Below are 25,447 nucleotides of genomic sequence, written 5' to 3'. Positions count from 1 at the left end.
TAAAAATCATAATATAAATAAATAATAAACAAAGGGGCGGGACACTCCACCACAACATTATATAAAATGATTCGGTGTGTGTACAGCCTCTGGTTTGGTGAATTAAGGTGGAATTTTTATTTTGTATTTATTTTTCTTTTCAGTAATCAATCTCCATATTTTGTGGCCCACACTGAATATGCATTTAAGCTTATCTTGAATTTAGTGGAAAGCTTCGATTATGCAGGACCTTGAAGCTTTGCAAAGCCTTCTGCAGAGGCTGGTTTATTATTAATTTAAAAGATGACAAAGAAGTATTGGGTGTCAAAGTGGGAGTTACTGTTTCCTACCTGAGAGTCTGAAACAAAGGATTCTGTCAAAATCATATGCATTATTTAAGAACTAGGTGTTTAAAGCCATTGTGTAGAAATTGCTTTACATTCAATTATTTAGGGCTCTTGTATTACAGCAACTGTCATTATGGTGCACTGTTGACCAGGCTCGAACTGTTGGCTCTCGCAGAAGATCTGAAATGAGTAATTATTTGAATGCAGTAATTAAAACAAAAGCAATCCTCATTATTAATTAAAACATTATCTTAAGTGTGCACCATTAGAAGACATCTCTTCACCGTATCTTGAAAAGGACACTTAGCTCAGCCATTAGAGCAATATGTTGACAGATACCCTGTATATATAATTGAAGCCTCAAGGTTGCACATGACCCTAAAGACTTAAAGAGTTTCAATCAGGAATACAGAAGTTAAGGGTTCAGGACTAAAAACATGGAGCAACCTGGCAGCTGTTATAAACCTTTTTTTAATGAGTAACATGTTTAACTACATTAAAATATCATTCATGGGTATCCTGTATCTTTAACTTCCCACTGCATTCCTGGCTGATTCCTATTACAATTATAATATATATATATATATATATATATATATATATATATATATATATATATATATATATATATATATTTGAGCCTAAGTTTTGAAAATGAGCCTGTAGTGTATTTGAGTGGGTGTCACAATAATACAATGTTACTGAAATTCCACAGCACTATCAATATATTGCTGATATTCAACCCCATGCATCTTGGAACTGTCAGATATTCAATAATTTTAAAGTGATAGTGTAACAGGGAGAGATCTGGACTGGCCGTCTGACGCATGCACGTTGCTGCAGGAAGGGGGCGGCAGTCCCGTGGGGTCTGCCTGCCAGTCATGGCGGTGACACGGGGAGGTGGGGAAGAGGGTGTGTGCGCTTTCCCCCTCTCTGAGTGGCTGGGAGGCGGGCTTTAATGGGATTGTTTACCCTATAAAATAATACTCTGCTGTTTCCTCAGATCTGCCCTTTTAAAAAGATGTACCGGGAAGTACGGGAGCTCGGGATCGAGAGAAAACCGGGACCAAACAGAAAACGAAAAAGATAAAGAAAAGAAACGTAATATTGGGGGCTCCCGAGTGGCGCATCCAGTAAAGGCGCTCCTCGCAGGATGTGCCCTATAGCCTGGAGATCGCTGGTTCGAATCCAGGCTATGTCACAGCTGACCGTGACCGAGAGTTCCTAGGGGGCGGCGCACAATTGGCTGAGCGCTGCCCGGGTAGGGAGGGCTTAGGTCGGCAGGGGAATCCACGGCTCACCGCGCATCAGCGACCCCTGTGGCCGATAGGGCGCCTGTGGCTCTGCAGCGGAGCCGCCAGATCTGTGTTGTCCTCCGGCACTATAGGTCTGGTAGCATTGCTGTGTATCTGCAGTGCGAAAAATGACGGCTTGGAAGGAGCACGTTTCGGAGGACGCGTGTTTCAGCCTCCGTTTCCTGAGTCGGCGGGGGGGTTACGAGCGGTGAGCCGGGGATACAGATAATAATTGGGCATGCTAAATTGGGGTGAAAACCGGGGTAAAAAAATAATTGGCGACGACTAAATTTAAAAAAAAAAAAAAAAAGAAACGTAATATTAGTGGGGAACCCGTGGGCAGACCCCCTGTGTAGTCCAGTGTAGACTGAGGAGACGGTCAGAGTAGGACGGAGACCCGGGCCGTGCGGCTAGCGACGGCTGGGGTAACGCTGCCGAAGTGCAGCACCTTTTATTTGTAGTTTTGTTACTGTGTTTTATTTCCCTTTTTACTTTCGCCTTTGGTTTTGTGAATTATTGTTTGAGCACTTGTAAGTGCGCCCGCACTTGTTCTGTACTGCATCTGATATTTTTCCGTGGTTCTGTTTTTATCATCGCTGGTAGGCAGACCACGGTGAACAGCGCCCTCTGCAGGCTAAAAGAAAACATTACACCCAGCATAATAAAACTGGGCACCTGTGCGGTGCTTCAAGTACACCTTCTGTCTCCTGTGTGTCAGTGAATCACCCACCACCCTTCCACAGATAGTTACATTAAATCCCCCCTATAATAAATGTCCCATAAACAGCTTTCATGTTTCTTATTTCCTGCATCACTAAGCTGTAGTACTGAAATCAATTTCTTATGATGAAAAGAGACAATAAAATGTCTTTGTAAATTATATTGGGCAAATATAAATAAGAGATTATGAAAAATGCAACTGTTTTTAGATCTTTAAAGAGTCTTTAAACATTTGAATATCAATTTGATTGCTTTGTAACATTTTTATTACTGTTTAATAGTGTTTTAAATCATTGTGAGTGCCTCTGGGTTCTGTTGTTTCAGTACTGGATTTTAATTTTTATCTAAATCTGCCTTTACCTGGCTTTTAATACATATTGGGAATCAACAGCCATACTCATTCCATTCAAATCATGTGACACTAATAAAATCTGCAAGCCCCCACCCACTAGATAAATGCAGATGAGACAAAACAAGAGTTGAATAAATAGATGTAAAAAAATACTTTTGTGAAGTTAAGACCTGACGGAAGAAAAAAACAGGAAAATATCCTTTCACATTAAAATATTCTGGAACTTTATTGTCATGTAATATGGACATTAAAACAGATTTGTAAACTTGGTTGCTTTTCTGGAAGGAGAATCCGCCCCTAACCAACATGTCATCAGCAAGAGCATAAATGCTCCATCTGTTATTCTCCTGTGGCGCTTCTTTTGTTTTGGCGGCTTCCTCCTCCGCAGCCACACCTTGCAGCATGCCTCGTCCCGGGGGGAGGTGGCCCATAGCCACTTCCCATCTGTGGCACTGGGATGCATGATATCGTTGATGTTTTTCCTAGCCGGCCTCGCGCAGGTAGCTGTCGAGCACCCGCCCTGAGCGCCCATCACAGTCATCAAGCCCTGAGAGCCCATCACAGTTCATTAAATCATCGTCAATATACCACCGTTAATATACCAACTTAAACATCTTTCTAATGGTAGTAAAATTATGTAAATACACTGAAATGTAATATTAAAAGTGGCAATTTAACTGCTCATGGAATCACTCAATCTTTGGAAAAAATGTCTGTGGAACGTTTATGCTTCACATTCAACACAGTGGCTACATCATCATTGGGGGGTTTGAAGTCTTCATCCTAACCCAGGCGTGCTCATTACGGTAAAAATGAAAGCTAGGGCAGAACACTGAGCTTTCTCTGCTGTAAAATATCCTGTGTTTCACAGGTACCTCCCGATGGGAATGATCTGTTCACAAAATGGAGATATGCTTTTCCAATAAAAATATAGATGTGTTTATCATCAGATATCAACAGCATCAAAGATGATAACATAAGTACCATTGGACACTTTGACTGGGATACTGATTTTTCAGATTAAACTCTATGGGCCTTCAAATCCTGAGATCACTACTGTACATCTGGCAGGCAAAACAAAGACTGGAAGGTGCAATTTGGCAGTACATCAGCTTTGGAAGTACAATTCAAAATTGATTTGTGTTTATATAAGCTACATCAATCAGAAAACATACGTTGTTTAATAAATCTAAATTGATATCAGCAGGAAAGAGGCAGACACAAGCCAACAGTTTCTTGCAGGAGAAGCGTTTCCAGATTAGTATTGATCTCTCTGTGGAATATTGCTCTTAATGCAGGTAATATAGCTGCTTCACATTGATGTATAAGATGAAGATTGTTTTCTCTTGTTCACTGTTATATTTTTTTTCTTTCTCAAACCCACTCTTCAGTGTGTTAAGTGTGAACTTAATTGCCTTTCAAGTCCAATTGAATTTAGTTTTGGTCTCAAAATTAGCTCATAACACAAAACCATCACATGTTTAGCACACATATCAGTCCCTGCATGAGGGAATCCCATAACTGAAAAGCAGTGGTGACTGTAGGTCGGGATTCAGATGTGCTTGCAAGCTGTATATATGTTTGTTTTGGTCTATGAAATCTATCAGAAATGTAATTAAAATGTAATGAACAAATGCAAAATGGTCATAGTTTATATTTACGTGCCTTGGTTGGTTAGCCATCGAGAATGACAGATCGTACAGTACCTTCCCCTAAAAATGTTGCATACATGTTTGCAGACCCAACAAGCTAACACGGATACTTACTTTGAATCTCCTTATACAGCATGTTTATATTTGGGAAATGTGCTGTATTTTTGTTTCATGTATTACAGATTTGAGGTGAAGCTTTAACATAAGCAGAAATATAACTTTACACATTAATCATACAGAACTTGTGATCAGATCTAATTCTGTTGTAGATTTTAAAATGGACTACTTAAAAAGGTTACAGTCATTGTTGATATTAATTAATGCCATTCTACATACAATTTTATTCAACACAAAACACCATACAAACCAGAGGAATTTACAGTCACATAACAGAAGGCCATCACAATCTGTTTTTGTCGTCATGCTCCACCTCCGTCAGTTGTATTTGGTAAATTCCTAGATAAGCCGACATATTTTTTTCATCTCCACAAACATTTTAACTCACCTTGACTGAGTGCTGCCACTGGTTGCTGGGGTGACGGACTCTTCCCAGCTTTTGCTAATATTCTATTGGTTGTTAAAGCAATTCATTTAACATAAACCTCCACTACAAAATCCCCTAACCTGTTGTGCTTGTAGACTGTTACCTCACTCTGTTCCTCACTCACATTGAAGCATCCTTGGTATCTGAAGTAGAAATGGAATTGTAGCACAATAATATTACAGTACTGTATAATGTTATTGGAGTGTTTTTACATTGAGTATGTGCAGGAGTGTCTAATACTAATAGCAAGAGCATGAGTGCCCTTTTTTTCTTTGTTTTGGGATAGCCTTGCACATCAGCGCTTAGCTGATCTGAGATAAGTATTTGGTAGGCCAAAGTTATAGGCTAGTCATGCCTGAATATCACGGCAGATTCACTTCTGCCTTGAATTGCATTATGTATTTTTTTCATAGGAGTTGCTGACCATATTCATTGGACAAGTGTGTTTGTTCGATTTGTAAAGCACAGTAAGGGTCTTTTTTTTTAAAACACCCTCCAGGCCATTCCAATTGCCACATCTCCATCCAATTAGGACCGTATGGGATGCACTTGACCAATTGAACTGGGGAATGGCAACCATAACTCATTTTGTATACAATTCTATATACAATCAAATGAGCTTGCAGGAAAATGAAGTTACAACTCACTGGAGACACATTTTTATTTAATCAGCAAATCAAATCTTCCTTTAGGCATCTTGTCAATGAATAATAAAATCCCTGACTTGAGAGTCTAATGTTTTTGTATGGCTAGCAAATATTATTCATTATAGCATTCACCGCAGTAAAATCCTTTTTTCAAAAAACAATCACACCATGGTTTTTCAATTTTATTTTTTAATAATAATAGTTAATCTACAAAACTTTACTGATAACACTTTATGTCTTCACCTATGATGGAAAGCATATCATCATGGTTGCAACAGAACATATAAAAAGTACAAACAAATGTATTTAAAAGTGGAAGTTACTGTTGTTTGGTCTCTATTTTTTTTAATTACTTAGCACTATATTTAGTGGTGTTATTTGGACTATTTGTATACGTTTTTTACAGATTGGTAAAAGTTTTTTTTTCTTCTTTTTTTTCACACATACAGTACAGATCTCCTCAAACAGTTTTCACATATATAAGTTGGAACCGTCTCCATTTATTGACATCATGTTTCTTACATCGGGCTTCAGCTGTCAGGTTAACCACACAATTTTGTTGTTTCGTAATTCACAGAGTTTGGCAATCTGGCATTGAAAGACTGCAAAGAGGAATGGATCCGCATCACCTCACTGGTGGCCAGTTTGAGTCGGTGACGAAGCAGGCAAGAGAAGAGGTCCAAGCTCTGCTGACCAGGGGGTGACAGTCTATTAACACGGTCTCGAATCTCCAGCAGCTGCAACAGAGCAGAATCCTGCGATCCCTGAGTATAGGGGTAATCGAGTTGTAAAATCAGATCTCGAATAGCTTCTGGATCAAAGGGCATGCTGTAACCAAACACCTGGATGCTGTTTATTTTCATGTAGCCCAAATTCCTTGATGAATCCATAAACTCCAGAGGTTCATAATAAACGCTGTCATTGCCATTAACATCAGGTTCCTTGATACGACTCCTCAAGTAGATGTGAACAGTCTCAAAAAACGTTTTCCACTTGTTCCCTAGAGTTAAGGTCCAATTGTAACACTCCAGGGGAGGTTCAACCTTAGTCCGTTCCCAGTCAGGAAAACTGTTCTCATTAACAGGCATAAACCAACTCTCAGAGTGACTGCCTCCAAAAGGGTTGACATATAAAGCCAGCACAGGCTCTAGAGTACTGTTTTTCGTGAGACAAATCTGAATGGATATACCCAAAAGCATGTGAACAAGGTTGGACTTGTACTTGTTGCTCTTGAGGGTGAGGAGCATGCGTTTCCGCCATGAAGGGTCAAACCAGCTGTTGAGGCGCATGTCATTGCTGATAAAGATGGCATGGACCTCAAGTCTTCTGTCGGTTTTTTGCAAGAGGTATTTCAATTCAAGATCCTGTAGGTCTGTCTCGAATCCAAGGTAGTTTTCTGTTGAGTCAGCCACCTCAGGTTTACAGGTCCCCTGGCTCAGCATATACCCGGGGTTGCAGTTGCCACAGCGGGTGTGGTTGTCAGAAGCACAGGCTGCACAGCCTTGCCCTTCTCCTATTGCACATGGAATGGTCACTTGACAGGAACTGTGATCATAGGCACAAAGGCAGCTGTGAGTTTCTTCAGAAAACGACCCCTCTTGGTTGTTCTCTGTGCAGTAAAGCAATGATTGAATATATCTCAACCAATAGGTCAGCGGTCTAAAGATAAAATAAATAATGAATGAGCAATATAACAGGTTATTTGGATTGCAAATATTACAGGGTAATTGGTATGGACTGTATATAAAGCACCAAAACAAGTGATTTCCTTTTGGATGACATGTTGTTTACATTTTGTAGTTTACTATTTTGTATACTGCTCCACCATAACTTACATGCATGTGATTTACCCTGGTTACCTGAGCATTGCCATGATTCCACTATGGTTTTAATAGGATTTGTAATAAGCAACTATAAGCAATTGTTTCTTTATGTTAGACCATATTATACAGTAATACTAGTTTAGCTTCTAAATAACACCCCATCTATAGATTACTTGCTATTTACATTAGTCTACTCTTACCCAGGTTTTTAATGTAATTAACATAAGTTTGAACTGCTATACCATGTTATACCATTTACATAAAGGCTGTAATATAATCTGTGAAAATGCATAACTTCATGGCCTGTTTGCCAGCAATGTCTGTTCTCATGCAGTCTTTATTAAAGTACATGGTGATACAGAGTTCAAGTGTGCACAGCAGGACCCTCTCTTCCCTACATAATGCATTTGTTTTTCTATGCATAATTTCTTCCTGCAGACCTCCGTGCACTGTGAACCAGATGACATTCATAGATAAACACAGCTTTTAACCCTTTGAAGTCATCAAAAAGACGTAAAACACAGGTCTCTAGTAGTTTTTTCTCCGGAAAAAGCAGAGAACACCATTCAATGGCCGAGTGAGACCGATAGGAGCCGAGAGAAGCCGAAAAAAAAGGGGGCAGATCTGAGCAATACACATAGCCCCGGCACCACAGAGATAACACAGACATAAACAAACAACATAGCTGCTTCTGCATCCAGCGCTCAAAGAATATCACAGACATTTGCAGAGCTTTTCTTAGATGTTATAGTAATAAAATAATGACTTGGATCGCATTATTGAGGAGTTTGGTGATAAAACGAGTGATCAGGAGATTATTTATCAGTATGCACTACTATCAAGAGGTATGTGAAAAAAACAGCGAACGAGGGGTGGGGCGGGGGCTGGAGATGCAGTACTGAGTGTCCTGTTGATATGCAGTGCCTTTTAAACCTGTTTTACTGTGAAAAAAATACTTTTAAACAGCGTGTCTAAAAAAAATCGAATAGCAGCAAGCCTACTTAAAGGCAAGCTTCTAGCTTTTATTTAGACAGATCACCAGTTTTTGGAGGTTTGCCACTCTTAGAAGTCCCTGTTGCAGCTACAGTCACACTGATGCACTAATCAATCAGACTTCAAACACACTTACCTTTTTAGAACTATCCCTATTAAAAAGTTCCTTTACAAGACAGGAAATAGATAATTTCATTTAGAATTTATGTACGCATGGATTAACCAATGCCTAACAGAGAACATTCTTCACTCTTCTTGCTCCCAATTTGACCGTCAAAATAGCTGACCTATGTTGTACTAGTTGCATTATACTTTCTAATTCCAATACAATTATTATTTTAATGATTCTCTAGCTAGAATGTACTGTACTATGCTACTTCGATCAAAGCTTTCTGCTCACTTAAAGGCAACTCTAATAGGGATCAATTTGCACCTACCCGAGTTGTAATCCTTTCTGAAAATGTAATTTAACAAAGCAATTCCCCAAACTTTGACACTTTTAAACCAGGGAAATTAAACTGTGCTTTTTTCAAGAAGATTATCCCAGCATTATAATAAATATCATTGGCTACTGTGAAACCCACTTATTATCAGTCTCAGGTTAGCCAACATTTATATTTATACTGGTACATAAGATATTAATTTAAGTCATAGCTCGACTATGAGAAATGGTTTTACAGGATTTGTTTTTTTAATAAAATCATTAGATCTGCTATATTAATGTTTTCAAATCCCAAACCAAAATACCACCCTCCTGAAAAATGTCAATAAAAAATACATCTGTTTGTATTCCCCAGTGACACTAGAATTAGAGAGGGAAGATAGTGGAATGTATACGAAGTGGAGGTAATTGGTGGTTGAATTGACTTTTAATCATGTTCAACAATATAGGGCACATTGATACTATTTCTACATCTATTTTGTCTCTTGAGATTGGGTTTTAATATATAGCCCCATGCATGCACAAGTTCAGGATATTCAATGAATATGAACTTACAGAATGTTCCCAGTGTACAACAGTACCTACCTCTCTCTTGTCAGAGCGACTTGGGGCTGTTTCTGACACCTTTTACTAAGAGCGAAGAGCTTGTAGACAACTCTTTGTGCCTTACTGTAGAGAGCTTTCATGCTGTTTTCAAGCACATCATACCGCCGCTGAAAGCCAGAGTCCATTGACCATAGGTGTTGTAACGTTGAGATGTTCAGGAAATAGTTCTGTGGTAGTCTTTTCAGAAACATTTTAAACTCATCTGTTAAAAGTAAACAACAAGTAAAGATAAAGACATATCTTGTCAAAAAGTTTGTCAAACTACTGGTAAGTTTGTTTTAGTTTTGTGGAATTTTCCAAGCTAATGCTATCTGAACATGACTCAAAGGGCAGGATTTTCAAAAAGTCGTAAATGATAACTCCAGTGTTAATAAACAAATCATTATGTAGTATTGATTTTGGCATTTTCAAGAGGTTGCTATGCCTATCTTGTTATTAAATAATCATGCTAACGTGATTTCCGAAATAATGTTACTATCTTAATGAGCAGGGCTTCTTGCGACTATTTCTTTTGTACGCGTGGGAATTTAAAAGCAAATCTGTGTTAATGTCATAATTTATCAGGAGTTAATTTGCACTTGGAAAAGGAAGGTTTTAATTAACAAAAGACTATAACTCACCTTGAAACAGAAATTTAACAGACCGCGGCTGAAACGCAGACAATACAGAGACTACCTAGACAATTCAATATTTGTAGTATATAAATTATACACAAAATAAATATTCTGGAGAGGGAGCCATCTCGCTGTACGCTAGCAGTTTCCATAACAGTAAATTCTGCTTCCATTAATTTTTCTTGATCTCGTTAACATCCATTTTGATTAACGAGTTCCCCTTATTTAGTTGTTGAGACAGGCAGTAATGTATGTGACCTGCGACAATTAAGCTTTTTAACGAGAAATGCGTTCATTAACAACCTCATCGACTCAATTTCAAAGCATTAATGTATTGATTTAATTAACACATTTTGTTTGAAAATCACTTGCTACTAAAGCTCTCGTTACTATACCACAAGTTTGATACAATAACACTGGTTTTTGAAAATCCAGTTTTTATTTCTGTATATAATAAAGTACTGTTCTGGGTCTGCTTTAAAAGGGTGCAAACAAACCTTAAGTAAAATCTTTCAAAATATCTAGTGTATGAGTGCAATACATAACTCTTTTGGGTACCATTTCTCATTTAAGAGCGAGGAATTCATTAAGTGGCTATTTCAGTCTTAGGCATTATTTGTGCAAATACTAACTTTTCCCAGAACGAGGGACCGTTTAAATTGGTTTGATATTAGCACACGTGTACACTTGGGGCCATACTGAGACCACCTGGACTTATTAAAAAGAAGAGCTTTGGAAATGTATTGTTCTCAAACATATTATAAAACCAGTCTCCAATTTTAATTTACGTTCAGTAATAACAGTCACAGCAGGGTGACCTCAACTGGCAATAATATCAAAACATTATGCTGACTACACTCATCCATTGGCTGTTATTGCTGTAATATTTAGTGCTGTTCTGACAATAAATGCATTTTTTATGGAAGATTAATGTGGGCTACAGCATTTCAAAGTACTGTGTAATGTTTTCAATTGTGACAATATTGCAGATATAGTCAATAAAGCTGCTTGTAAGCTCATATGTAATTAATGCAGCAGGGAATAAAAAATGAAGAACTCCCATATCCAAGACTGGGATGCAGAACCCAATCTTAAACCTATATAGACACGAGGCTCATTGTTTTATTAGATCATTTTAGTCTCATTCTACGATTATGTTCCACATACAGTGCCTTGCATAAGTATTCACCCCCCTTGGACTTTTCCACATTTTGTAGTGTTACAACCTGGAATTAAAATGGATTTAATTGGGATTTTTACCATTTGATTTACACAACATACTTAACACTTTGAAGGTGCAAAATATTTTTTATTGTGACACAAAAGTTAATTAAACAAAAGAAAAAGACATTTGTTGGTTGCATAAGTATTCACCCCCCTGAGTCAATACCTGGTAGAAACACCTTTGGCAGCAATTACTGCTGTGAGTCTTTTTGGGTAATTCTCTAGCAGCTTTGCACATCTGGATCCTGCAATTTTTGCCCATTCTTCTTGGCAAAATTGCTCAAGGTCAAGTAGGATGGGGACCATTGGTGAACAGCAATTTTCAAGTCTTGCCACAGATTCTCAATCGGATTGAGGTCTGTGCTTTGACTGGGCCATTCTAAGACATTCAGGTTCTTGTTTTTAAACCACTCCAGTGTAGCTTTGGCTGTGTGTTTAGGGTCATTGTCCTGCTGGAAGGTGAACCTCCGCCCCAGTCCCAGGCCAAAAAGTTCAATTTTGGTCTCATCAGACCAGAGAACCTTTTTCCACATGTTTGCTGTGTCTCCCACATGCCTTTTGGCAAAATCCAAACGGGATTAAATATGTTTTTTTTTCAGCCACTCTTCCATAAAGCCCAGCTTTGTGGAGCGTCCGTGTTATAGTTGTCCCATGGACGGTTTCTCCCATCTCAGCTGTGGATCTCTCCAGCTCCTTCAGAGTTACCATTGGCCTCTTGGTTGCTTCTCTGACTAATGCCCTCCTTACCTGGTCACTGAGTTTTGGTGGACGGCCTTCTCTAGGCAGAGTCGCGGTTGTGCCATATTCTTTCCATTTTTTAATAATGGATTTAACGGTGCTCCGGGGGATGTTCAAAGTTTGGGATATTTTTTTATAACCCAACCCTGATTGGTGCTTCTCCAGAACTTTATCCTGGACTTGTTTTGATAGCTCCTTGGTCTTCATGATGCTGTTTGTTTAGATATCCTCTCTAACAAAATCTGGGGCCTTCCAGAAACAGGTGTATTTAATCTGAGATCATGTGACACTTTAATTGCACACAGGTGGACTCCATTCAACTAATTATGTGACTTCTGAAGGCAATTGGTTGCACCAGAGCTTATTTAGGGGTGTCACAGCAAAGGGGGTGAATACTTATGCAATCAAGACTTTTCAGTTTTTTATTTGTAAATAATTTTGAAAAAGATGTAGATTTTTTTCCCCACTTCGACATTATGGACTATTTTGTGTAGATCAGTGACAAAAAATCCTAATTAAATCCATTTTAATTCCAGGTTGTAACACTACAAAATGTGGAAAAGTCCAAGGGGGGTTAATACTTATTATCATTATTTATTTCTTAGCAGACGCCCTTATCCAGGGCGACTTACAATTGCTACAAGATATCACATTATACATTATTTCACATTATACAGATATCACATTATTTTACATACAATTACCCGTTTATACAGTTGGGTTTTTACTGGAGCAATCTAGGTAAAGTACCTTGCTCAAGGTACTTTACCTTTTGTTTGTTTTGTTCCAAATGCTGTGCCTTTTCGTCCAACTTGTATGTACTTTAATACTCCAATATGATCTTGTTTCCTTTTCTTGCTGTTGTCATATTTACAAATGACAATAACTTAAAAAAACAGACTGCTCTTCTCCATGAAATCAGTTGTGGCAACATCGGTACACCAGGTAGTTAATTGCTGGTAAGTGCATTCCATTTATATAATAACTTTAATTTAAATATAGCGCCTTTCACACCAAAATGTCCCAAGGTGCTGCACAATAAAATGTCCACACATTTATAAACAAGATAAATACAGAATTTTCCAAATACATCGGTAAACAGCATAAGAATAAAAACAAGATAAAAATGTCTCACTTCATATTTCTTAAAACCTAGGAAGCAAGGGAAGAGTTTTGAGAGAAGTTTTAAACTGAGAAACTGAAGTAGAATTAGAATGTAGCTGGGCAGAGAATTCCATAAGGATGGAGCAATGCAACTAAAGCTGCGCCCAATTAAATAAACATTAATGTGGTTAAAATATGTTTATATATTTGGAGGAACTAAATGCAAATATTTGCTGCCTTCATGTTGGCACACAAAGAGCAGAAATTACATCACCTGTTTGTCTTAAAAATTAAGAACCCTAAAAAACATATCAACTGCGGAACCCACTGTGCCTTTAACATTTTGGACACAGACTGATTGCATGCGTAGTTATGCATGAAATTGAAACAGTACTCTTTTGCAGTAAGAATTTAAAATGCTGTGCAGCATTCATGAAACTTCATTAGTATGCTGATGAAGGCTTAAATCTTGCACTGACTGCTGTATGCTAATGCTTTTTGGAAAGGGAACTTGGTTTTATATTGTAAGGATACTATTTACAAATACTGTGATGTGTTTTAGCTGTACATAATTGAGGCAATTGACATTGACTTAGTAAATTCGGTACAGCCCAAAACTATAACTATTATTGTGCTGTTTTTACTGCTTAGAAACAAGTCACACTACTTAACAGATTTGTGGGAAAGTCAAAAACAGCTGTTAATGCCATTCCACAACAGGATATTTAAATAAAGCAAATGTACTTTGACTTAAAAACACACCTGCTTCACATTAATGGCTCCCCTAAAATCCAAGCAAGATAATGGTCAGATGAATAATGACTTAATACAATATAACAAAATACAATACAAATAAATGGCCCCAATCATACAGAAATGTAATAAAATACTACTGTACAATGTGCCCTTTAGCTTGACTTCTGATCCGACAGGCAAACATGTAGACATTTAGGGCCTCATTCACTAAACAGTGCTTTGTACACCTGCTGTATTCACTAACCAGTGGCAGGTAACCTAGCGTGTGGAAAAAAGCACATGGAAAAAGTACCGTGTTTGAATCATTTAATTATAATGAATAATGTTAATGAGTGGAAATGCATGCAAATTCCGTCACAAAATACCGCAAGGGAAGTATCTGATATGCAAACCATATTCACTTAAGGACGCTAAATTTAATAGGTGCCTCAGCGTGTGTTAAAAGTACCGCTTATTGAAACCAGGCGGTGTCACAGAACCAGCAGAAGAGCTGCACAGGACAGCGAGAAGAAGAGTCAGGGAGAGAGTATTTCGGACCAGGCAGACGTTACTAGGGTTGTGTGAGGAAGAGGTGATCGAATTCACAATATCACGAATTTCGCAGAAATCGTGTATTTGACTGCCTACCATGAAAATAGGCATTTCATTTTCTTTGCAGTATTTTACATTACTCTTCTCCTCCCCTGTTCATGTCATACTTTTATCAAGTAGAAGCAGCGCTACACTAGCTGTACACAATCTGGTGTCAATGCCGTGCATTTGGTTACTAAGGCAACAGGGTCAAACAAATACTGGATTCATGATTGGTAAAATCCTGTACTGTGCAATGATGTAACATGCGAGTCAGTGGCAGGAAATTTAAAATGGTTGTTTAGATATTGTTGATGTATTAGCTTGCAGTGTATGATTAACATTAAAAATGCAGACAGCTGCTGTCAAATCAAAAAAAGCTAAATACATTTCAACAGAAGATCACGTTCAGAGCTACGAAAAGGGGACGTTGCATGCAGATGGTGGGATACTGTTTTGCTCAACTTGTAATGTGTCTTTGAATCATCCAAGAAAATGTAGGCTACTATTGACAAGCATCTTGACAGCGCAGTACACAAAAACAAGAAAATCAAACTTGAAGTGCAGGCTAAATAATTACTGAAAAAGCAATTCACAATCACAGAATTGTTTAAAAAGAGCGCAGAAAGTGGAGAAACACGTATTGTCAACACGTTTGAATTAGTGGTAGCCTTTAGTGGAGCGAATATACCGATACAATGGCTGGTCAATGAAATATTCCAAAGTTTTTTTTATTTAAAAAATCCAGAATTGTGGAGCCATGCCTAACAGTGACACTCAGACGAGAGTATCTCCCTAAAGTATCTTTTATAAAGAAAAATACAAAAGCTTCGGTTTTGTCATTTCAGGTTTGCAGTTAACGTTTCTCTGTGTTTAATATTTTGGGATTAAAGGCAGCAAAATAGTCTATGGGAATGACATGGTCATTGTAATTAATGTGTCAACATACGTTTTAAAGGTTTAAAAAAAAAATGTTGCTGAATTTGTCATTTCAAGGTTGTTTTTAAAAAAATCTATTGTCTGATTTGTTACTTTTTTTTTGCAGCCAAAACAGACCATTTTAAACGACTATTGTTTCCAGCAAAAGCTTGTTTTATTTTTAAAGATGGTTTCAATAGCGACTCGAGTTCCAATGTTATCATGTACTCGTACATCCTCAGACAGTCCGGGATATATGAAGATGTAACACTTTCAGCTATGTTAATATATGTATATAGTCACCATGTACTTGTGATATTTAACTATGCTTTAAATATGCTTAAACTATGCTTTAAATAGCTTTAAAATTTACAAAATAAACTGAACATGTCCAATGAATGAATGTACACAGAGTGCGAGTTGAGGTGCAGTCATAAATACAAGCAATCAAATGGCATCTAATGTTAAAGTGACGATTCGCCAAACACCTTTTAAAATGTAAATAGTGTACTTTTAATTGACTGTGCGAATGCTTTGCTGACTTTTGATTAGTATTACAAAATAAATCAGACGGAGATCAAGTTGGACAAACAAATACTTATTTGATTTGTAATGTTAAACATAAATGTTCCACTAACAATTACTTTCTCTGCTTTGACTGTCTCGCAGGATGCTGTGTTTCGGGACAAGACCCCTGCCCTCTTCCAACGGAGCGCATTTATATTGTCCTTAATGTTTCATTGAAGTTAATGTTCTTGTTGATTTAGCACCAAAAAGCCTTTCATAATTCCCCACCACTTCTTCTGCTAACACATTTAGCTCCTGATCTGTAAACTTTAGATTCCTCACTGTCCTTCCTTGGTCCCTGTCATTGTGACAAACTCAGAACCGTACTTATCTTTTCTTTTTCGAGCACCCTTATATATATATATATATATATATATATATATATATATATATATATATATATATATATATATATATATATACTATATTACAGTGTATGTAAACCTCATGCATAATTCTGCGCGTTGTGACAACTTGCAAATTAATCATTTAGCTCGCTTTATTTGTGCATATAATTAGCTTAGTGAATAGAGCTACCACTGGTTCATTTTTGCGCTCGGTGTGGCTTCCCCCTGCCATGCGGTAATTCTAGTCATTTACCGTAGTTTAGTGAATGAGGCCCTTAGTCTACTTTCTGTATTGACAAAAGTCATCAACTGCCAGATTGCTAAAGTTATATTCCATCACAAGAGCCTGGATTTATGTGATACTGGTTCATAAACACATATCTTTAGAAGTTGGTTCCATTATTGTATTTTTACCTGCATCTTCAAACTCCTTGTAGAGGGTGGCCCAAGCCTCACTTATTCGAATCAAGCTTTCCTCCATTGCTTGAATGTCCATGTAAGGACAGTTGCATTCTGGGAAGCTGTGGTCACACCGGCACCAGCAGTCGTTGCCCTTACAGATAAATCCACCTTCTGTGTTACAGGCAATGTAACTGAGAGCAGCTTGCACAAAGCGTCCCTTCAGATAGCCTGGGAGAATGACCTGCAGACCTTAAATAATAATAATAATAATAATAATAATAACAATAATAACAATAGCAATATTGAAATGATGATGGTATATGATACAATAGAATGCTGTGCTGACTGAAAACATCAGAAATGTCTGCACTCTGTGCTTTAGTTTATACAGTATATGACAAAAGCAATTTTGGATATGTCAGTAAATATCAGTCATAATAAAAACAAACAGAAGAAGAAATACATTTTTCTGACATAAATACACACACAGTCTCCCCCGTTATACAAAAAGTGACACCTACCTTGCAAATGGACTTTGTTTTCAGGACTCTGAACCAGAACAGAGCTAACAGAGTCAAGGTTGTCATAGTTACTGCATCCAAGGGGACCAGTACGAGTTTCAGTTACCTGGGAAACAACAAATACAATCTCTACTTTATTAAGCCATTAATCCAAATACTAAGAAGACAAATGGAGTAAATCAACAAGGACTGGAACCAGTTAGATGCACCACACTTTGTTAATTAAGATTTGTGTTTAATACATGTAATCTAAAATGTGTAATACCTGTATCTATCTTAAAGTGACCGGTTAACACATGTTTTTATTTGCCATTTACTAAGTGGGTGTTTTTACATAAGTTTTTTCTTAATCTATATCTATACCATTTTATAATGATACAGTATGGGAATAAAACCTTGATGGTTCTGTAAACAAATTATAAAATACAACAAATTAGGCAATACAAATGCTTTCTATTATTCTTGTTAATTAAGAAAGAATCAGGTACCACTATATACATACACTCTTAGTCATTATATCATCCAAATGATAATTGCACTACTGTGGAGAAAATGAAGAAGAATCTAGAATCCCTAGATGAAACTAATTTCTTAAGCAGTGAGTGGGTGGTTCTTTTCAGGCAGAGAGATACCTTTCTCGCTTATAATTACCTCATTATAAATGTTCCACTGGGAATGTTTATTTTTGTGTTGTATTTGTTCCTGCTATGTCTGTTTCTCGGGCTGCAGCATTCAATGTTTAAGCATTTCTTAGTTACCATATTGACTGACATGTTTCAGTGAAACTTTTGTGCACATTCATTCATGGTGGTAACTTCACTGTGTCCTTATTAACTTCGTGGAAGCTAGGTTGAAGCTATTTTATTTCCTTTTTTTATATACAGTACATCTAATTGATACAGTGTTCTCATTATTGGTGCAGCACCACATTGCCATTAGATTTGCACGCTTCTTGGCTTTAACCTGTCAGATGACATTTGATCTTAGGCTGGAAAGGCTGCAGAATGATAAGAAAAGGCATTAGACACTGAAGCCATCTTCTTTTTCTTGCTTTCTTTTTTTAATTTAAAAAGATCCAAGTCTGATGGGGTCACCTTAGGTTACATTTCATCGAAGTGCAATTTTTTTTTTTAAAGGAGGTACTACTATTTAAAGAACAGTAGATTAAAATACAAAAATATATAGTCCTTAAAAAGGCCTAGGCTACATCATTTTAATGTAGATTAAGCTGTGTCCGGAAATGTGACATAGTTTTCATTTGGTTTTATTTATTTATTTATGTATTTATTCATTTATTTTAAACAGAAATACTGACAGTTCCAAAGACTTTGGGAGCACTTCAATTACAGGACAGCTGTGTAGTAACATTGTAACAAGGGGGTAGCTATCAATGGCTCAAGTACATGAAAATGACCTTGAGAACATCTTGGCACAGTCCGTTTCCATGTAATTACACACTTAGAACACCAGTAATGACCATCAAAGAGCATTGCTAAAAACACATTGGCCATTTTGAAAAGAGCTTAGAAACGACAGTTTGAAGTTATAAGTGTAAAAAGTTGTCAGGATGTTAACAATGAATAGAACAATTACAGGTATGTTATTTAAATAGTTGTAGCAACACATGGGGAATGTAATGCTATATTTTAGGTACCCAGCTACTTCCTCTTTAATATGCATATATTTGTGAAATTCTGAAATTTGTTAGCAATATTGTATGAATACATAAATTATTTTACCTGCACAATACCACCATGCATACACTGTTTTTCCCCTTTTTATGTAAATATGGAGTAACTCCCCCAGTTGAAGTGCATCACCAAGACTATTCACTTGGGTAACCACAGAGATATTTGATAATTGTAAAAGTGGAAAACCCAGTCCAAAATCCAGTGTGTATGACAAAAGGGTCTTCTTTTGAGTTTTAATGAAGTGTAATAGGCTGTATTTATTATAAAACATGGTGCCACAGAAGCTATTATCTGATGAAAAGTTTCACACTAGAAATCATTAAATTATAAAATGGCTTCTAAAGTGCAGTGCAAGATGAGTTGTTTTTTTTTAAACCAAACAACCCAGCATAGGCATGCTGTGATCTAGCAAGCACTGGGGAACATAGAGATTCATGTTTGAGTCCCAGTACCAGAATTACAGACAAATCCTAAAACAAAAAAAAGAATATATATTCAGGTGTGTTTAAATGCTAGACAGGATAATCTGAAAAAAAAACCCCAAAAAACCTTAACTGATAATTTGTCCAGATTCATGAAGTCAGGATTTTGTTGACTATATTTGCATTTAAATCCTCAGAAGAAAATCACTGTATTACAAAAGGAGACACCACATCTACAGATGTATTACTCTATTGAAACAGGGTGGTGTAGCAGGATAGCGTCACGGCCAAGGCTCTTATCGGCAGGAAGGAGACAGAGAGGCTGGAAAGCTGCAGTTTAAGTGCTGCTGCGCACTTTTATTAACAAATAAAACTGGAACAAAAATAAATAATTGAAACAAAACACTCTTCTCTTGGTCAGGCTGGGCATTCACCTTCAGTGAAGCTGAAGTTATGTATTTAACAATAAATATCAAAGCGTCTAGCTTCCTTTTATACCATGTGGCTGGGGCTTGAATGACCATCATTTAGGACCCAGCCACATTCCACACGTGGATTCTGGCAGGGATGGAACAAGACACAAGCAAAACATACTATTTACATGCAGGGCTTCTACCCTGCCACAGGGTGTTTTTTTTTTTTTTTTTTTTTTTTTTTTAGACTTTTAGTATAAATAGCAAACTAAAAGGCATATCATCCTAAATTGTGAAATTCAAATTAGATACAATAAACTGATTCTGATGTTGCACCTAATGTGCTTGCACTGTAACTTTTAACCCAAATGGGTTTATATAAAAATCAATGCATTTACATAAATCACTCAGTGCACATTAGCCATACTGCTTAACAGTAATTACTAGAAGGCCTTTCAGTATCTTCATAAATCAGAAGTTTCCCTAAAAAAGGTAAACGTTAAATCTGCAGCGTGTCCACACCATTTGTCTTGGTACCTACTAGGGGTGTGCCCGAGTACAAGTACAAACGAATATTCATAATGAGTATGGCATTTTTTTTTATTTTGAGTAATACAGTCGTAGAAAAAAAATGCACCACTTCCTTGAGCCAATACGGTAGTGACGAAACTTTTAGACATGGCATTTGGCTAAGAAACGTAATTATACATTCTGTTAAAAAGCAAAACAAAGCAATAGTATATAACCCTGTAAAAGGACAGGGAGTTTTCTCACAACAAAGGTAAGATATATTTGGAGTTGCTTGTGATGTAAAAAAAAGCTATGTGCCTTTTAAAATAACTAATAACTCTCCTTTTAATTTACTTTGCAAACACAAGCTATTGTCTCTTTTGTTGAAAAGCATTAGCTTTTAAGATTTTTTATGGCAGATATGTTCTACCAGTTGTAGGTGTTTTTTTCTCCCACATGCACCTCTCCATCACAACAAACACCTAAAATCCCCAAATAACACTCAAATAATACATTACCCTCAAATACGCAATTTGGACAGTTTTCAAAACAATTTTTGCTATTTTTTTTTTAAATACACACTTTTTTATTGTGATTATGATGAACGGAAATACAGTTTCAATCGAACTTAAATAACAACAATGTGTTTACAACGGTAGCATTATAATATAGATCACAACATAATTTTTTTTTTTCAATGGCAGCATTATATAAATATAATTAACATAATTTTGTTCCAATGGCAGCATTATAATAACATTATAATACTTGTGCAGGCATATCACTTTTTTAGAAATAATTGTTTGTGTGATAGATTTCAAAGCAGACGCACTTCACTTGTCAATGCTAACGTCTTTATCTAGCTAGCACATATACATCAGAAAACTTGCGTTGCAAATTTTCAATCATGTCATATACAGTATCTTCCCCAGTTTCAGGCACGGGTGTATAGCGCTGTTATATGAAGTATTATCTGTGAAGTGTAGGTACAATAAATAAATAGGTTGTTTTGATCAGTACCAAACCTGCCAAGACTTCCTTACAACCTGTAACACCAACAAATAAAGACATCTCCTCATTTTATTCTTTGTAGATACAAAGGCATCCATTTTTCACTCTGCTGCCATCTGCCAGTAGAAAATAAAACTGCATACACTTTTACAACACAAATTTCTTATTTTTTTCATTGAAGCATGTTAAAAAGACATGTAAACTTTGCAGATGCACATATAAGCGCCTGCATGCTATTCTCACGGGAGTGAAAAATGTGGACTTGCATGTGCTCCACGTGGAAATCGCGGGATAAGCAGATGGGTGGTTAACACTAGAAGGACGGCTGTATTCAAAACACTGTAAATAGTATAACGAAAGGAGAATCAGTCGGATGTATTTTTTTTTTATTGAGTACATCACATAAACATCTGAACAACCGAAGCATGCATATATATATATATATTTTAAACGAGCCTTGCGACTCGGGTTCGTTTTGCCCTTTAAAATACCGACCAGACACAGATGGAGGGTTTGAAAGCGTTTTTGCGCTAATGTTTAATAACGAATCAATGAACAAAACAAAACAAATCACGAACACAAAATACCCACAAACAAAATAAATACCTAGCTCTGTACGTGCACTAACTAACACACACAGGAACACCCTGACTACACGTGGGACAGCTAGGCTGTTTCCCCACTAAAAATACACAAAAACCACACAGGTTGAATACAGCACTTTTTTTTTCTCTCACGACTGCCAGGACGCAGAGTACACCTTTCTGCTTCCTTCTTCTCAGCAGTCTCGAGCAAACTAACTCTTCTCTCTTTATACCCTGCACCTGGTTCCAATTTAATAATACTCACCAGGTGTAGGGGATAACTAAGCAATAAAACAATTAACCAATTCCATTAAACAATACAGCACTATAATGAAACAAAACAAAACCACACATTTTACTGCGGGGATGACTCCAATCCCATCCCCACTGTGTTACAATATATATATATATATATATATATATATATATATATATATATGAACATTTATTTTAAAAATCAAAACAAGAAAATGTAAATGAACATCTGAACAGACATCGATTTACAACATACATATTTATAAAACTGAAACGATAGCAATACATTTATCATCGATTTATTATCAGATGAGCAAAAGCAACTGAACAACGTAGAGAAAAAAACATTTTAGAGAAGCGCACAGCACAAGAAGTTATAAAGAAAGTCTAATTTATTTCTTTTTTTCGACAAAAGGGTATTCCTTTACCTTGAGTCGAAGGCTGTTCACAATCAACACAGATAATGTGCTTCTCCACGCCACCTTTCTGTACAGGGCACAGCTGTCTTAAGTTTTATTTTTACCGCACTTTCCAACCTGGCATTGGCGTCTCTTGCGGCTCTCAGCGGGGTTGCCAGCTTCAGCTGTGGGTACACGCTTGGCAGTCTCCCTCTGTTCCAAATGCTTCTTGCAAAGTGGTAAATTCTTCTCCGTGCATTCTTTGTAAAGTACCCAGGAGTTGATGGCTGCTAGGTACAATACTTTGTAAAACACCTGAACAGACCACCGTCGGGAGCCATCTTTCACGGAATACTTCCGTGCCATCTGATCCAAAACATCAACTCCATATTTTGTTGCATTGTAAAACTCCACAATCTCTGGTATTTATTTTCACTAGTCCTGATGCTAATTGACTGACCAAAGCAGTGCAGCTGGCAAGCAGGTGCCAGCCTTAAAAAGGCTGATTGAAAACAAAAGACTGCCAGTCATTCACTCAGGCAGAAACTGATTACAGCTAAACACACTGCGGACTGGTAAATAAAAATAATAAAGTAGAATACTGTTCTGTATAATCTAATATATCTTCTTTATTTCTGCATTCCCGCGTTTCATGCTTTGTGAGAATATTTAATACATACAGACAGAAAGGTACATGAACGCACAGCCCCATATGTGTTACACAACTGGAGAAAATTACATTTTAAAACCAAAAACTGCCAAAATGACTGCCACGTGGCTTCTAGTGTTAATTTATTTACATAGATCAGAACATGCAAACACAACATTAATGGATGTGCCAGTAGTACAACTTTTTGGAGAGATCGATATGTGTGTTCTGTTTACTTTTATTAAAAAGCTGTCATTTTTATTTTAAATAGATACACAACTGACACTGTAAGTTATGCTGTTAGAAAAGAAAGGGAGCTTACTGAACACAATTTCAGATATGGTTTTGTAAGAGTACGGGGGTGTTCTAAGACTTGCGTTCGATGGAATTAAAAGCGCTAGAAGGTTAAATATGCTGCCCAAATTATTTTCTCCCAATTTAGAATATCCAATTATTTTTAGGCTCAGCCGAAGCGTGTGCCATTAGCCGACCGCTTCTTTTCACACTGCGGACTCACCATGCAGCCACCCAAGAGCTACAGCGTTGGAGGACAACGCAGCTCTCGGGCAGCTTACAGGCAAGCATGCAGGCGCCTGACCAGACTACAGGGGTCGCTGGTGTGCGGTGAGCCGAGGACACCCTGGCCGACCTAGTGTCAATGTTCTCCAAATCCAATAAAAAAAAAAAAAAAATTTATCTAGTGCTACATGGATGCATTTTAATTGTGTTCGTCTTTGCCCTCCTGAGTCAGCGCGGGGGTGGTAGCGGTGAGCTGAGCCTAAAAATAATTGGATATTCTAAAAACAGAGGGATTAACTATTAATAACTCTGGGTTTAGCTTCACAGTCTATTTCAAATGTAGCTGTGGTTTAAACACATTCAAGCTTAAAGGCATATCTAATACCTGTAATGCTCTTACAGCATAATGATGTACAGTATTCATTCTCCTTTGAAACAAAACATTGCTAATACAAGAATTACTATATAAAGTGTTAAACACAATTTTTTTTCAAACATACACCCAGTTATGCTTTGTTTACGGGGTATGTGTCTAAATAACGTTTTTGTTATTTATTTAAAAAATATTTCAACTTACTCAGGATTTTCTTAACATAGGAATCTCCTGCGTGGCAATTATAGCTTTTTAAAACACTTTTATTTCAAAATGTTTAAACTTGTGTTGCCTCTATTAAAGTATAAACCTTTTGGAACAAAAGTCTATTATTCATTGAGAAAGGTGTCGGCTTGTGACAGGGCAGCTGCCGTACACCTTGTAAATCATTTATTTTAAGACTGTGATTTTTTGTTTATATCCTTTCCTTTTGATGTTCCCTTCCAACATGCAGACAAGCTAGCCATTTGAGAATGTGGCTGGGCTGGTTATTCTGAACTGATTGGAGCAGAAGTTAAAATATGTAAGAATGTGGTAAAGCTAAATTGGTTAATAAATTGCTGATTCAGCTTGACCATATATATACAGGATGATCTGGGAGACAACTCCCTCGCTCAAGCGGGACATAGGAGCACTTGGTGGTGTTGGTATTTATTGGCTTAGGTGATCGTTGTTTTGATTTAGTTTTTGTTTTAAAAACATGTATTAGCCACCTTTTGTTTTTATTTATTGTTAATAAAAGTGTGCCCCCCCCAATGCTTAACTGCATCTCCTATTCCCGCTGCTCCCCTTCCTTGACCATTGGCTTCCCATGCACACAACTTCACTATTTGGGTTATGGTTTGTAGTGTGAAACAAAAAATACTGATGTAAATTGCTATGTGATTTCCTGTATGTGTTTACATTCTGTCTGATTCTCTGCTTTACAGAGTAACAAAGACAACAGCCATTCCTCTACTCTGTCTGTAATTTGCTTTCTCTCAAACCTGGGAGCCATCATTCCCAAAAATACAATCATTCCTGTATAATTGAACATCTTTAACCCTCTAAGGACCGAGATCGTGTGAACACGATAAGAAACTGGCCACCATACTTTGCAGTACAGGCTTGAAACACACATATCATTGGATAGGGGAGGGATTACATTTCACTTCCTGATATTTTTTTTTCATGTGACATCACTGAGAGGGGCATTAGTGTCTAAAGGGCAGAGACAGTTTTGGTAACGCAGAGAGACAGCCTGCTTCAGAGAAACTTGTTAACAGGTAAGAAAGACATGGAAAAACACTGTAAATCCGATGCATTTGACATAATTATAGCAGAACATTTATTCTGTCTAATATGTTATTATTACAACGTTTATAAATATCAAGAAGCAGATACTATTTTCATGAACTAAATTTATCAGAAACATTTTTTTCCTTATTACTTATAATAATGGAATGAATAACTATTTTATTT

The 25,447-nt window shown here is 37.0% G+C and overlaps 1 protein-coding gene across 3 annotated transcripts in view; it reads right to left on the bottom strand.

Annotated features, from left to right (window-relative positions):
- Positions 1-2,783: 2,783 nt before the first annotated feature.
- LOC117401547 (BMP/retinoic acid-inducible neural-specific protein 3-like) overlaps positions 2,784-25,447 on the bottom strand; it is a 39,491-nt gene continuing 16,827 nt past the window's right edge. The window contains exons 3-6 of one of the 3 annotated variants that reach the window (XM_034002319.3): positions 17,162-17,267; positions 16,653-16,889; positions 9,380-9,602; positions 2,784-7,195 (exon numbers count right to left, since the gene is read on the bottom strand). In XM_034002319.3, coding sequence (XP_033858210.1) covers positions 6,079-7,195; positions 9,380-9,602; positions 16,653-16,889; positions 17,162-17,267 — 1,683 coding nt within the window. In that variant the 3' untranslated portion in view covers positions 2,784-6,078. The remainder of the gene's footprint in view (positions 7,196-9,379; positions 9,603-16,652; positions 16,890-17,161; positions 17,268-25,447) is intronic. The other 2 variants (XM_059031821.1, XM_034002316.3) reach the window with 2 other exon arrangements.

This window comes from Acipenser ruthenus, chromosome 10 (genome assembly GCF_902713425.1).
Source record: "Acipenser ruthenus chromosome 10, fAciRut3.2 maternal haplotype, whole genome shotgun sequence".
Classification (NCBI taxonomy): Eukaryota; Metazoa; Chordata; class Actinopteri; order Acipenseriformes; family Acipenseridae; genus Acipenser; species Acipenser ruthenus.
This window is presented reverse-complemented; position numbering and strand designations above follow the sequence as displayed.